This window comes from Mya arenaria, chromosome 9 (assembly GCF_026914265.1).
Source record: "Mya arenaria isolate MELC-2E11 chromosome 9, ASM2691426v1".
Lineage (NCBI taxonomy): Eukaryota > Metazoa > Mollusca > Bivalvia > Myida > Myidae > Mya > Mya arenaria.
The window spans coordinates 31,262,048-31,274,981 of NC_069130.1; the positions used below are offsets into that span (position 1 = coordinate 31,262,048).

General features: G+C 34.0%; 1 protein-coding gene and 1 long non-coding RNA gene across 2 annotated transcripts in view; both read left to right on the plus strand.

The window, feature by feature from the left end:
• LOC128202703 (mitochondrial 2-oxoglutarate/malate carrier protein-like) overlaps nucleotides 1-12,934 on the plus strand; it is a 136,409-nt gene that overhangs the window by 4,731 nt on the left and 118,744 nt on the right. The window contains exon 2 of the mRNA XM_052903772.1: nucleotides 11,189-11,250. Coding sequence (XP_052759732.1) covers nucleotides 11,189-11,250 — 62 coding nt within the window. The remainder of the gene's footprint in view (nucleotides 1-11,188; nucleotides 11,251-12,934) is intronic.
• Nucleotides 1,791-5,529, plus strand: LOC128202706 (uncharacterized). The gene is made up of 3 exons (XR_008255794.1): nucleotides 1,791-1,880; nucleotides 2,131-2,197; nucleotides 2,839-5,529. It is a non-coding gene; the product is annotated as an uncharacterized LOC128202706 (long non-coding RNA).

Here is a 12,934-nt window from a genome sequence, read left to right on the forward strand (position 1 = left end):
AACTGTAAAAAAAAGTAAATATTGCTTCATAATTACGGCAATTAGAAACAAACAATACAACAATAAAGTATGTATATAAATACGCAAATAGTTTGATTAAATCAGTTTGTTTTCTTGTATTTCTGTCCCGATAAACAAGTGCATTAGGACGTTACTATGTCGGTCCATATTTTTGCATGAAAACATTGGAATCTCGATACGTCCATGCATATAATGTTGTGTGATGTGAGCGGTCTTTTACAAGAAGAAACACTGGTTTCGCAATATTTATGTGTTGCACCTGAATCTGATGATCAGAAACGCCACTATAAACTTTTATTCACAAAGTTTAATGTGTCGGTCCAACCTATAACGTCCGGTTATTTATCATTAAATACAAAACTACGTAATTTTATAAACATGTTATACTTCGGAAACGCAGTGTTGTGTACTACGTCATCAATTGTGGGCCCCGGTGTACACAACGAAAATTAGCATGGATGCAAATGAGGTAAGTTGGTGTCGGTCCATCATGTTCTTAAGCACATAACGGGCATAGTACAAACCGAAAATGATTGTCATATTGTGTTTCTACTGTATTCATGTATTGGGGTGATTTATTAACCTCCTTATACATGACAAATGACAATGTGTTGGATTTTCGATGTTTTCACTCGGCATACTGGGGGCCTCCCGATAGTTATCGTCTGTATTGAGCATGCTCGTTACGTTTGGACCATTATTTTGGTTTTCCCGTTACACGTGGACAACGCTATGCATTGAGTCTACACTGCCAACGTAACGTCCACATACTATATTATCATTCTTGCATTGTATTATAGTTTACAATCACCATCTTATTGGTAAAAAACACTTCATGTTTCACATAATGTATCTGTACAGACAGTGTATTGAGAGAATGTCGTTGAAGTACATGAAACACTTGAATATCACAGACGTTATTTTGGACAATGACTTTTTGTTTTTTTGTTACGTCAACCCATAACATCTGTACATACAGATCTACATTCCGAATGTATCTGATAGAATATTGTTTCATTACTTGCAAGATGTGTTACATTTGATTTGATGATCAAGTAAATGAGACAAACCAGATCCGAAGTAATATTATAGAGGAATAAAACTGTTTTCATGTATGGACGTTACTTCTACACCTAAACTGTATGTCAATGTGTTCTACATAACGTCCAAATAGATTTTGATTATATCTATAAACAATCTTGTGCTAAAACTTGTATGAATGAATAATACGTATGTTTATTTAAGAAATATGATTGCACATGAAACATTTAAGTTGAATAAAACAGAATTCACATAAATAACAACATTTGTGTACGGACGTTAAATTTGACATGATATTAGTGTCGTAAGCTTATTGACGACTGATCCGTGTTGACATGACGTCGAAAAACGCTGTCTCATATTGTCTCATTCAATTGTCTCAGTCTGTCCATATTATAAATAATTATATATATATACAGGTTGAATTTCAACTTGGGTGGATTCGTGGAAGTTGCCTTGCCATTCAGTAAAAACAGAAAACTGTTTGTAGCAGAGGTATACACTTAAAACAAAGTTGTCTCTTGCTTTGAACGAATTCTTTATTTTGTTCTTGTTAATAGTTATTGTTCACATTATATGTTTGTGTTTGAAACATTGTTATGTTACAGAACTTTCCATTTATTCTTGGATTCACAAATATTGATAGGAAGCGGTAGGTCCCTTGTTCGATCCGGCAGGAGGGCGGGCTCTATTAGTTTCCGAACACCGCTTCATTGGACAGGATGTCATTCATGTTGATTTTCATGATAATCATACTCATCGGCCCTATATGACCTACAATGTCCAGTGTTTTTCCTGCCTATCAACTCCATTCTGAAGTAAATTTTGTTTTAACCCACCAAAACTCTTTTCCAATCATAAGATGAATTTATTGTATAAGATGAATTTATTGTATAAAACACCTAAATCCAGACATAGTCGTATGATGTACATGTAACATACCTTTTATAGTAAATAAAGGGATATATGTAGTTATACTTAGCTCTAACAATCCATGATGATGATGATGATGATGATCTACCTATTCATGGTGATGATGATATCATGGTGATTGCCTTTTTCATTCAGCAATAGTATGATGATGTCAACAAACAAACCAGAATGCTACAAATGCTGTTACAATACTAACAGACAGGTGCATCACCCTTAGTTGAATACCATTTGTTGCTTTTCTGATGCTGATGATAATGATGATGATGATGATGATGATGATGATGATGATGATGATGATGATGATGATTGGTATAATGTCCAATAAAGGCATGCAGGTGCAACACTCATGATATGAGTGTTGCTTTACAATTGATGATGATGATGAAATCAGAAGTTGATGATGAATGACTGCCTTCTTCCATTCAGCTATTTTATATTGTTGTCAACAAACACCAGAATGCTACAACTGCTGTAACAGTACTAAAAGACATGTGCAGGAGCTGTATTCACACAAAATCTTAAACTTAAGTCAAAATTTCAAATGCAGACTTCTCTATTACTAACTATACGACTTCAATGAAACTTTTTATGACAAGTTTCATTGAAGTATATCTGAAAATGAATTAGAAATCTGCATTTGAAATTTTCACTTATGTCCAATGTCTTTCCTAAATAGCTTTGTGAATACAGCCCCTGCACTCTAGTGCCTTTTATTACTTTTACATCTATAGATAATGATGATGATGATAAAAATGAGCATTAAGTACACTATATTACTGATTTGTAATGATTGAATGTGTCAATCTGACTAATTATTCATCCAATGTCTTCATCTGACTTCAGGTTATTGATGTCCAGGAGGATGAAGTGTTGTTTCGTTACATGGAAGCTGCCAGAGGTGGATTTAAATGGCCAACAGTTGAAGATGTCAGCTGGGAGCATCATTCATCAGTTACTCGCCACCTTGATAACCCTGTTCTTGACATCCAGAAGAGTTCAAACCATGTTCAGATTTTTAAGTTAAATTAGACTTTGACTTTATCACAGGGGAGAACCCTGTTCTTGACATCCAGAAGAGTTCAAACCGTGTTCAGATTTTTAAGTTAAATTAGACTTTGACTTTATCACAGGGGAGTACCCTGTTCTTGACATCCAGAAGAGTTCAAACCGTGTTCAGATTTTTAAGTTAAATTAGACTTTGACTTTATCACATGTATGGGAGAACCCTGTTCTTGACATCCAGAAGAGTTCAAACCGTGTTCAGATTTTTAAGTTAAATTAGACTTGGACTTTATCACAGGGGAGAACCAATCATTTGTTGTGGTATTTTTTCTATTATAATTTAGGCGATTTCAGTTAAACAAATAAAGTTATGGGAATACTTCAGTATCGTTTATAACGTTGGGGCCAGGTCCGTGTGCAGGGTCCATCCTAGAGGGTAATAGTCGATTTGCCAGATAGAGATCACTGTGCAACTTGTCCGGGGTGAGCAATGATGTGTAACAATGAAAATGATGTCATCAAAGATAAAGTTGCACAATAATCTCTATCTGGCAAATCGACTATTAGGGAGAAATACTTGTTAGCCTAGAGCTATAGATTACCAAACTTCTCCAATGCCGAACTCAAGAAGTGTTTTTATATATATAAAGTTGCGGCACACCAATTCGCCCACCAAAAGAATATATTTAAACGGTGAGGGAAAAATAATAAAGTTATGAAGCTTTTATTTTGTGTCCACCCAAGAGAACATGTGACCTTGATAATTGTCATAACATGTTTCCAACCGGGTTCATATAAAGGTCAGTAGTACCGTCGTCAGGTGTCTCTCTCTCTCTCTCTCTCTCTCCTCTCTCTCTCTCTCTCTCTCTCTCTCTCTCTCTCATGCATTTTAGGTACCTCTTACCCATAGGGCATGTAATTTGTTGGTTTTTAATATAATATGGTGCTTTAATCCAATGCCCTATGTCAATAGTAACGTCCAAACAGAATTTTGGTCAAACTGTCAACAGTAACATCCGAACATTATTTTGTCCAGAATTGTTTCCTACCTTCAAATAAACATTTACAAAGTACATACATTATAGTCTACGTTGTAATGAAGAGATTACAAAGCTAATATAAGTTTAGAAGTCAAATCTGATATGTAGAAACAAATGTAAAGTCCAAAAATTTGGGTAACGTCCGTAACACTTACAATTTAATGTTTTATTCTTTTTTACATTACAATGTTTGAGAAATGATCACTATGGGCATGTACACTGTGCATCCAACTTGTTGTAAATTAACATTCATCTCCAATTTAGCACTTTATTTTTATGTCAAACCAATGTCAAAGCATGTTGAGTAACGTCCGTAACTTTCAATGTAGCTCATAAAAAAACTTAATTTGTATATATTATGCATTCTGAACTATCTTCTAACGTACCATTTATAAATGGTGAATAAATCTGCCATAACTAGAACCTATGCATTACAGGATTTACTCAATTCTATTTATTCAGGTGTTGTCAAAAAATATTACCCAATAGCTCAGAAGGACCCAAATAACAGTGCACTAAGTGTGAGTGGTGAAATCGAAAGTAAAATTTCTAAGTTGACATCGGTGACCTAGTTTCACAAGTTTGGTCTGTGGTGTTTATGGATTTTAAATCACAAAATGGTTTGGAAATACTTGGCATTGAGTCAATGTAAAGCTTGTGTTTATTCTAGATTACATGTTTATTCATGTTTTGGTTAAAAGTATAGTAAAAACAATGAAAGAGTTGAACACATACATGTGTCAATGACATTTACTAATGCCAGGAGTTGTGTGCAAAATATTTAGATAAAATAACACGGAAAACTATTTTGAATAAGTCGATTTTTTCAATTGGTAATGAACTTGATATTTCATTATAAATGAGATTTGTTGTTGTAACCAAGGAATACTCTTTAAAATGAAAAATAAACAAGCACGAAGTATAGATGCCAAAATGGCGGAGTTGGGAGAAGATGAAAATATCCGATACATAATTATGGATTCCTCTGTTACTATCATTGGTACATAAAGTTTAGTCACATGCTAGATTTATTAATTTGCTATGTGATTTTTATGTACTGATGTGGTAATTTGCTGCAAGATTTGAATTTGAAATGGATTTGGAGAGCATCCCATAGTAAATATCCCGGTCCAAAAATATTCGGACTTAGCATCCATCTGGTTACACACAACTAAGCCTCGCATGGTAGAGGTTATTAAAACTCAAATCTACGTCTAGTTTGGTTCTTAGTTTTTCAGGAATTGTTTCCACAATGTTAAAGCTCAAATGTCTTCATAAAATGTTACTTCCTTATTTATAAAATTGGTAATTATTTCACTTTGTTGACATTTTCCAATATTAAAATAACTGAAACAATGTTAATAAAATGTAATGTATTGTTTTAATTCAGTGCAATATTTTTGTTTTTTTAATGCGTAAAATTCGCCTTCCCTTATTTTTCAATTTAATATGTGTCAGTTTGTAAGTGTTCTGCATTCACTTTTGATTTAGCATACCCATATGCTAAACAAATGTCTTCCTGAGTGATATTCAATGTTTCTTTGATAAAAAGTGTAGTTGATACATGTAAACATGTATAGTCAATTCCATTGATGTTTTACTATATGCACAGTATGTAAGATTTAAACTGTGTGTTTAATAAGAACTTTGAAACTTTAAGTGTATTAAAAATTGCATTAATAGCAGTTTAAAAAAATTAAATGTCAAGTAAATGATATTAATTTTCAACGTTTTTATGTTGTTCTCTGATTTTCACCCTTTAAGAGTATGTTTTGTGACTTTTTTCCCTTTTTTTTTTTTTTTTTTCGACCACCCGGTGGACATTTTTTCCAAAAATTCTTGTAAACCAAAAAATAAAAAAGGAGTGGCCTTATTGACAAATAATGACTCAAACATGAATACATGCAGGCCGCATGTTCGGAAATCATTTAATAACCTTTCGCAATAATCCGTTATTTTTTTCATCCTTCACAAAGAGTAAATTAATAAATCTCGAAAACATATCTGGAGTACTGAACATGAACAATTTCAGCAAAAACTAAGCAAAATGAATTATTCAGACGGACTATGTAAAATCTGCAATAGAGAACAAGAAAACTTAACTCATCTGTTCTGGAAATGTAAGCACGCGCGAAACTTTTGGCAGGAAATAATTCCGATTGTTGAAAATATAGCCTTTAACACATTAGAAATAAAAATAACAAATCAACTATCAACAGCCAGTTGCTTGGGCTCTTTATTTTTCCAACGAAATGCAAAATAATAAACACTTTACTGTTAGAAACAAAGTGGGGTATGTGGAAAAGTAGAAACTGTATAAATTATGAGCAGAAATACACAGACATTAAGCTAATGTTACTGGACATTAAAATAGCTACTATAGGTCAGTTAAAATGGTCTGACAATAACCGGTCAGTAGAAATAGTTAAAGAGTACTTTATTGTTTGATGTCTCCTTTTGGCTCTTTTTAGCTCACCTGAGCACAAAGTGCTCAAGGTGAGCTATTGTGATCGGTCTATGTCCGGCGTCTGTCATCTGTCGTTTGCCGTCCGTCGTCCATCGTTCAGCGTCAACAATTGGATATAATCATCTTCGTCTCCTTAACCGCTTCGACAATTTTGATGAAACTTCATAGAAATTATCCTTGGTTGGTGCTTTTTCAAAATTGTTCAAAGAAAAAAATTCCATGCAGAACTCTGGTTGCCATTGCAACCTAAAGGAAAAATTACAGAACTTTTTTTGGCAAATACTATGAAGCCTAGTGCTTAAATATTTGATGTGTAACATTGTCGATAAGTTATCTACCATGTTTATTCAAATTATGCCCCTGGAAAAAAATTGGCCTCACCCCATGGGTAACAAGTTCATTATAAATACATTTTGTTAAAATCTGATAGATGTAAAGTTTACTCTTGAAGCAAAGACAGCAAGTCTTGCTATATGGTCTCCCTTTTTGTTGGAGATTCCACTACTTTCTATTTTTAGTAACAAGATTTTAAATTTTATTAAGTCTTCAGCATAGTCACTTCTGAGGTAATTATTGTTCTTTTTTATGCCCCCGAAGGTGGGCATATTAAAATCACACCGTCCATCCGTCCGTCCATCCGTCCGGCTCTGTAACTTTCCCTTGTATGGACAGATTTTGCCACATGTTTTCCACATACAAAGACGACGTGTCACGTGGAAGACCTGTGTCCCTACCTCAAAGGTCAAGGTCACACTAAGTGTTATTCACAATGGAATGCTGCAAATATAAGGACAAAGAGTATAGATTGTTGTGTCCGGGCTATAACTTTCTCTTGTATGGACAGATTTTAAAATGACTTGTCACATGTGTTTAACATACCAAGACGACAAGTCACGTGCAAGATCCGTGTCCTTACCTCTAAGCTGAAGGTCACACTTAGTGTTTATTCACAAAGGTATGCTGCATATAAGTACATGGAGTATAGGCTGTCGTGTCCGGGCTGTAACTTTCTCTTGTATGGACAGATTTTAAAATGACGAGCCACATGTATTCAACATACCAAGATGACATGTCGTGTGCAAGACCCATGTCCCTACCTCTAAAGTGAAAGATACACTAAGTGTTTATTCACAATGGAATGCTGAATATGAGGACATAAGAATGTAGGCTGTCAAGTATGGGTGATTTCAGAGGCAATTTATGATAACTTGCCATATGTGTTTGACATGTAAAGGCAAGATCAACTTTTCATGTACTTGTTCATAGGTCAATGTCACATTCGAGGGCATTTGTCACATACTGTGACAGCTCTTGTTCAATATTCTTTGAGAAACAAGCTATATTGATAACAAAGGTTAAACTCTTTTACTCAGGTGAGCGATTTAGGGCCATCATGTCCCTCTTGTTTAAAATATATGACACTTAGTCAGACACCTTAAGGACTACAGTCATATGTGAATTTATATTAGTGTTTACCAGCTATACTATTAAGCTTTAGCTGTTATATATTTATGTATTGCTGATAAACATTCGTTGCTTTATTTTACTCATTTTGCTTTTGAGGGTAAAATAATATCTTATTTTCGGATAAAAGAAAAAATCATATGAGTACAATATAAATTTTTATAATGATCTCAATCATTAAAAAGGCACTTTTAAGGTGCATTGTATCTGCTGCTATGCTTTTACCACTTTTGCTTTTGAAGGTAAAAATATTTCAAACTCAGATATATTAAACATATGCAATATATAGACGTCGATAACCATGCAACATTATACAGGTACTGCCATTCTAAATATCTAAACATTTTTGTCAAAACTATTATTTTGTAACTTGATTACTGCATGCACTCTGTATGAAATATTACTGTTTTTGAATGTTGTAAGGGCCGATGGGGATGGCCCTGACCCCGTGGTCACTATTATGGGGCAAATAAAAGGGGTCCTCGAGATCTCAAAAAAAACACACAAAAAAACTTGGATCATTTACTTACCAAAAAACATGAAATAGATGTTAGTATAAATTTGTCACTAATGCCAAATCTTGTCACTAATGCCACAAGTAGAACATGTTAACAGTAATCATTCTAAAATCAATGCCGTCCAGGCATCTTTTTAAATGATGTTTATCTGGTTGAGGCTAATCATCATTAAAAATGAAGCCTGGTTGGCATTTGAGAATGACTAATGTTGACAGGACCTTCATCCTCCCCATTAGTGAATTCTGACAAGCCTGCCGAAAATCCTGGCAGAAACCCTGCTTATCAAATGGGAAAGTTATCTACCTTTCTAGTGTTCAAGGAAAATCCTCATCAATTTATCTAACCTATCAACTGACAACCTTTTCCTCAGGCAATTACTGAAACCATTAGAGATTCATTTCTTCACTTTGCAGATCAGTAGCATTTGATATGGCTAAAAGATGGGGACAATTGTCACACTTTTGCCACTTTGAGCCATATTAATTAAAAGATGTCCTAGTTAATCTGTGAAAAGCATTAATTCCGAAGTAATTAACTCTGCACTGTGACTGCATGCCCCAATTATAGGATATTTGTTGTCAAAACAGCAGTCGTGCTTGATTTATTGCAGTGACTGAATTGATTATTATGCAGGCCGCATGAGCACTGCTTATGTTGTTTTAAGTAAATATTTTGAAAAAAATCCTTGTCACCATAAATTTGCCAAATTTGCGATTCTGTCACAAATGGCCACAATGGTGAACACAAGCTGGAATTCTGGATTAAAGAGAGGAAAAACCAAGCTGTAAATCATTAGTCAGTCTAAATATGCTGTCGTCAGTTCATGATAAGGCTCCCATGTTTACTAATACACACATAAACGGCATTGTGTTGTTTTTCAGCCGTAGCGTTTAGAAATTTGTGGACCGTTTAACTAAGCCAGTCACATGTTTAAAACATGGGAAAAATATTTCCAGTATTTCCGTGTCGTGTGTAGTAAAGTGACGATTGAGTGCATTTCCTGCATATTTCTGCAAGCATTCTAAAGTTGTTTTGATTTTATTCTAGTGTTTGATGATTAACATTTAGTTTCTTTATTGTGAATTTCGCAAAAAAGCATTACTGACGGGTCCACAAGTATTTGTTAATATGAACAGTCACTAATAATTCTGTCTTATAAACATGCTAATTTACGATAATTTGCTGTGTTCTTGATGTTAAATAGTTAACAGAAATTTTTAAATAAATACTTTCACTAATGTTTTACATTAATTCCTGGATTAATGAGATGACCCCCTGATGAAAATAGAAAATCCCTGGATTAATGAGATGACCCCCTGATGAAAATAGAAAATCCCTGGATTAATGAGATGACCGCCTGATGAAAATAGAAAATCCCTGGATTAATGAGATGACCCCCTGATGAAAATAGAAAATCCCTGGATTAATGAGATGACCCCCTGATGAAAATAGAAAATCCCTGGATTAATGAGATGACCCCCTGATGAAAATAGAAAATCCCTGGATTAATGAGATGACCCCTGATGAAAATAGAACATCTTGACGTCACAAAATGTGTATATACGGCGTAAATATTAATAATCAGGAAATTAAAAAATATATTGGATTAATTTGCCCAAAATGATTTATGATATACAACGATACGGAATGATCAATTTGGATACTGATTAATGACTATCAATAAATATGGCATTTTTACAAATGGTACACCAATATAAGGCGTAATAAATTAACTTTCATTTAATTTAAAATATGCTGCCGCACTCATAACCAAAATAAAAGTGGGATTGAAATGGCGAGTTAATCTTCTAAATGAAAATTGGAAATATTTGACCACCAGTTCAGGTTTATAAAACATGAGTGGTCTTAAAAAAATTGCCATAACTTGCCATAAAAAATGTTATCAAAAAGTAAAAAAAAAAATGTTAACGAATAAAGACAAAATGGGACGGAAAACACAGTTGGTGTTTTTTGTAAAAAACTACAACAGTTTCCATGGTTTACAAGTCATGATCTCTTTACAAACCATAAATGCTTTGAAAGATGAAAATTTTTGCTTTTATTTGATTAAATGTTGAATTTGAAGTAGCTTTTAATGTCAGCTCAGAAAGATTGTCATAATATTTATCATTCAGGTTATCAGTTTAAGTTCACTTTCCCTGATACAAATTAAAGGGACAAGTTCAAAATCCACCTGGAACCTGGATAGAAAGTACAATATAATAATAATTGCAGTTATTTTATGCCTGTGAGATATATGTCAAAAAGTAAATGTGCAAGGCCAAGGTCTCTTTTACTAAAAATAAAACAAACAGTTGAAACTGAACCTCACAATGAAGGCTGAAGATTTTCATAAAACGTGTGTACAAGGAGCATTCATTGCTTCCAGATATTTTCTTGTAAGTTAAGGCTCATTCAGAGGATCTCACAAAACTGTATAATAGAAATATGAACATTTAATCATAATTCTTTCATGTTACAATAAAAAAATGAATGGAATGCTACAATAACTGGTAATATTGAATGGGAGATTGAAATCGTTTTCATATTTGAAGTGAACAGAGCCATACAAAATGTTTTAAATAGAGTTAACTAAAATAAAAATTTATTTTTATTAACTTATTAAGGATGGTTAAAACAAAGTGCATTTTTCAGTGCTGTTTATCATTGGAAAATATTTAACATTGATTTTTGTGTTTCAGGATGGCTGCAACATTGTTTGTCCAGCCCCTAGATCTGGTCAAGAACAGGATGCAGCTCAGTGGTACTTCTCTCATTTCTTACAAGCTTTGCTAGTATCACCTGATCATTGCCGTGAGAAATAAGTATGATATGTAATGTCCCTTCATTTGTTAAAAGTCATATTTAAAATCAAACAGTTTCACAAATACCCAGCAACAGTAGCAAGGTGACACTCCTGTAAGAAATGACCAAATTAATAGCTTAACTTCTTTTGTACTAAAAGCTTTTTTACTTAGTGTATTGTACTTGCAAATTTTTGCGAGTGCTTAAATTTTCAACTCGCAAAACCGGAAACTCTCTCACATTTTTTAAGTCTTTAAGGTATATTGTATGGAAAGCACTGATTTAACACAGTTTTATTGTTTTAATGAATAACCATGTAACTGTACATTATATGATATCAATATATAATAATATGTAACACTGACAGTCCAATATTACTCTCTCTGCCCATAGGGCAATACATCCGGCCTCCGGCAACGTTGCCCACTGCTCCACCATCTGTTCACTGCCTGTTGGGGATTGAAGTTACCATTGTCATTAATGTTTATTTTCATCAACTGATCCATTTGCTCAGTACTTAGAGAGCACCTCCAGTCATCCTTAATGCTTTTCATCACAGAAAAGTGAATGATCAGCAAAATGTTTTGTACTCTCCCCTTTCGATATCCTCCTGGCTTAAACCCTCTGCCAAACATTCAAGGGATTTTTACCTCTAAAGTGCTGATTTCTGGATACATACAGTTTCAGGTCCTTCCATTCACTTTTTGCAGAATTAAGATCACATCCTGCATTAATCAAAGGTGTTTCAAAGTGATCATATAATGCCTGCAAATCACCATCTCCATACAAAATCAAAGCTTGCCTCTCTTCATCGCTTGGCCAATTTTTCGGATCAAACACATGACAGCTTAGAAATATGGGGATCTGCTTCAACATTGTCAAGCCTCCTTTGAATACAGTCTGACTGATTGTACGATTCTCCTACTCTCTCCTGCTAGGATTTCTCTGTCAAAAACTTTCAACAAAGTTTCACCGAAGTACTCATTTCCATTTAGAGTTTCTCTAAATTCTGTCATACAATCTCCATAGTTATCAGTCAGGTGTCTTAAATATTTGTTTGCACTTTGCAGTTTTGTTGTAGCACTTGATAAAGTTACATCTTCTCATTGAAACTGAAGTGATATATTGGATCAGGGGTCGACACTAACCATTTTTCCAAGGGATCCCGAAGGGACACCAACATTTGAAATCAGGTGTCCCTTCCTGAAATTAGGAGTCCCTTCCACTTTTTACATTTTTTCACTGTTGAGCCTGTTTTAATATTAAATTCAACATACAAATACAGTGTCTTTTACCTTTCAATTTGTAATTCAAGTATACACCATATTATTCATGTTTTCAGCAGCATGTAATGACAAGTTTAGTAGCACTATATATTGTCAGACATGTGAACCTCTGGCAATGGGAGAGAGGTATATTTGGGTCTCTATGTTGGTAGATTGGGTTCAAAAGCGGTTGAATGTCTAAAGTCCCTTTTGTTTTCAGTCAAAAACAAAGATTTTTCAGTCAAAAACAAAGATTTTTCAGTCAAAAATAAAGATGGATACAATGTAAACAAAAACTTGATATTGTTACTATTTTTAGATTTTCGGAAAATACGCATTTATATTAGTAGAGCTGCTGATAAATCAATCAGACTGCCC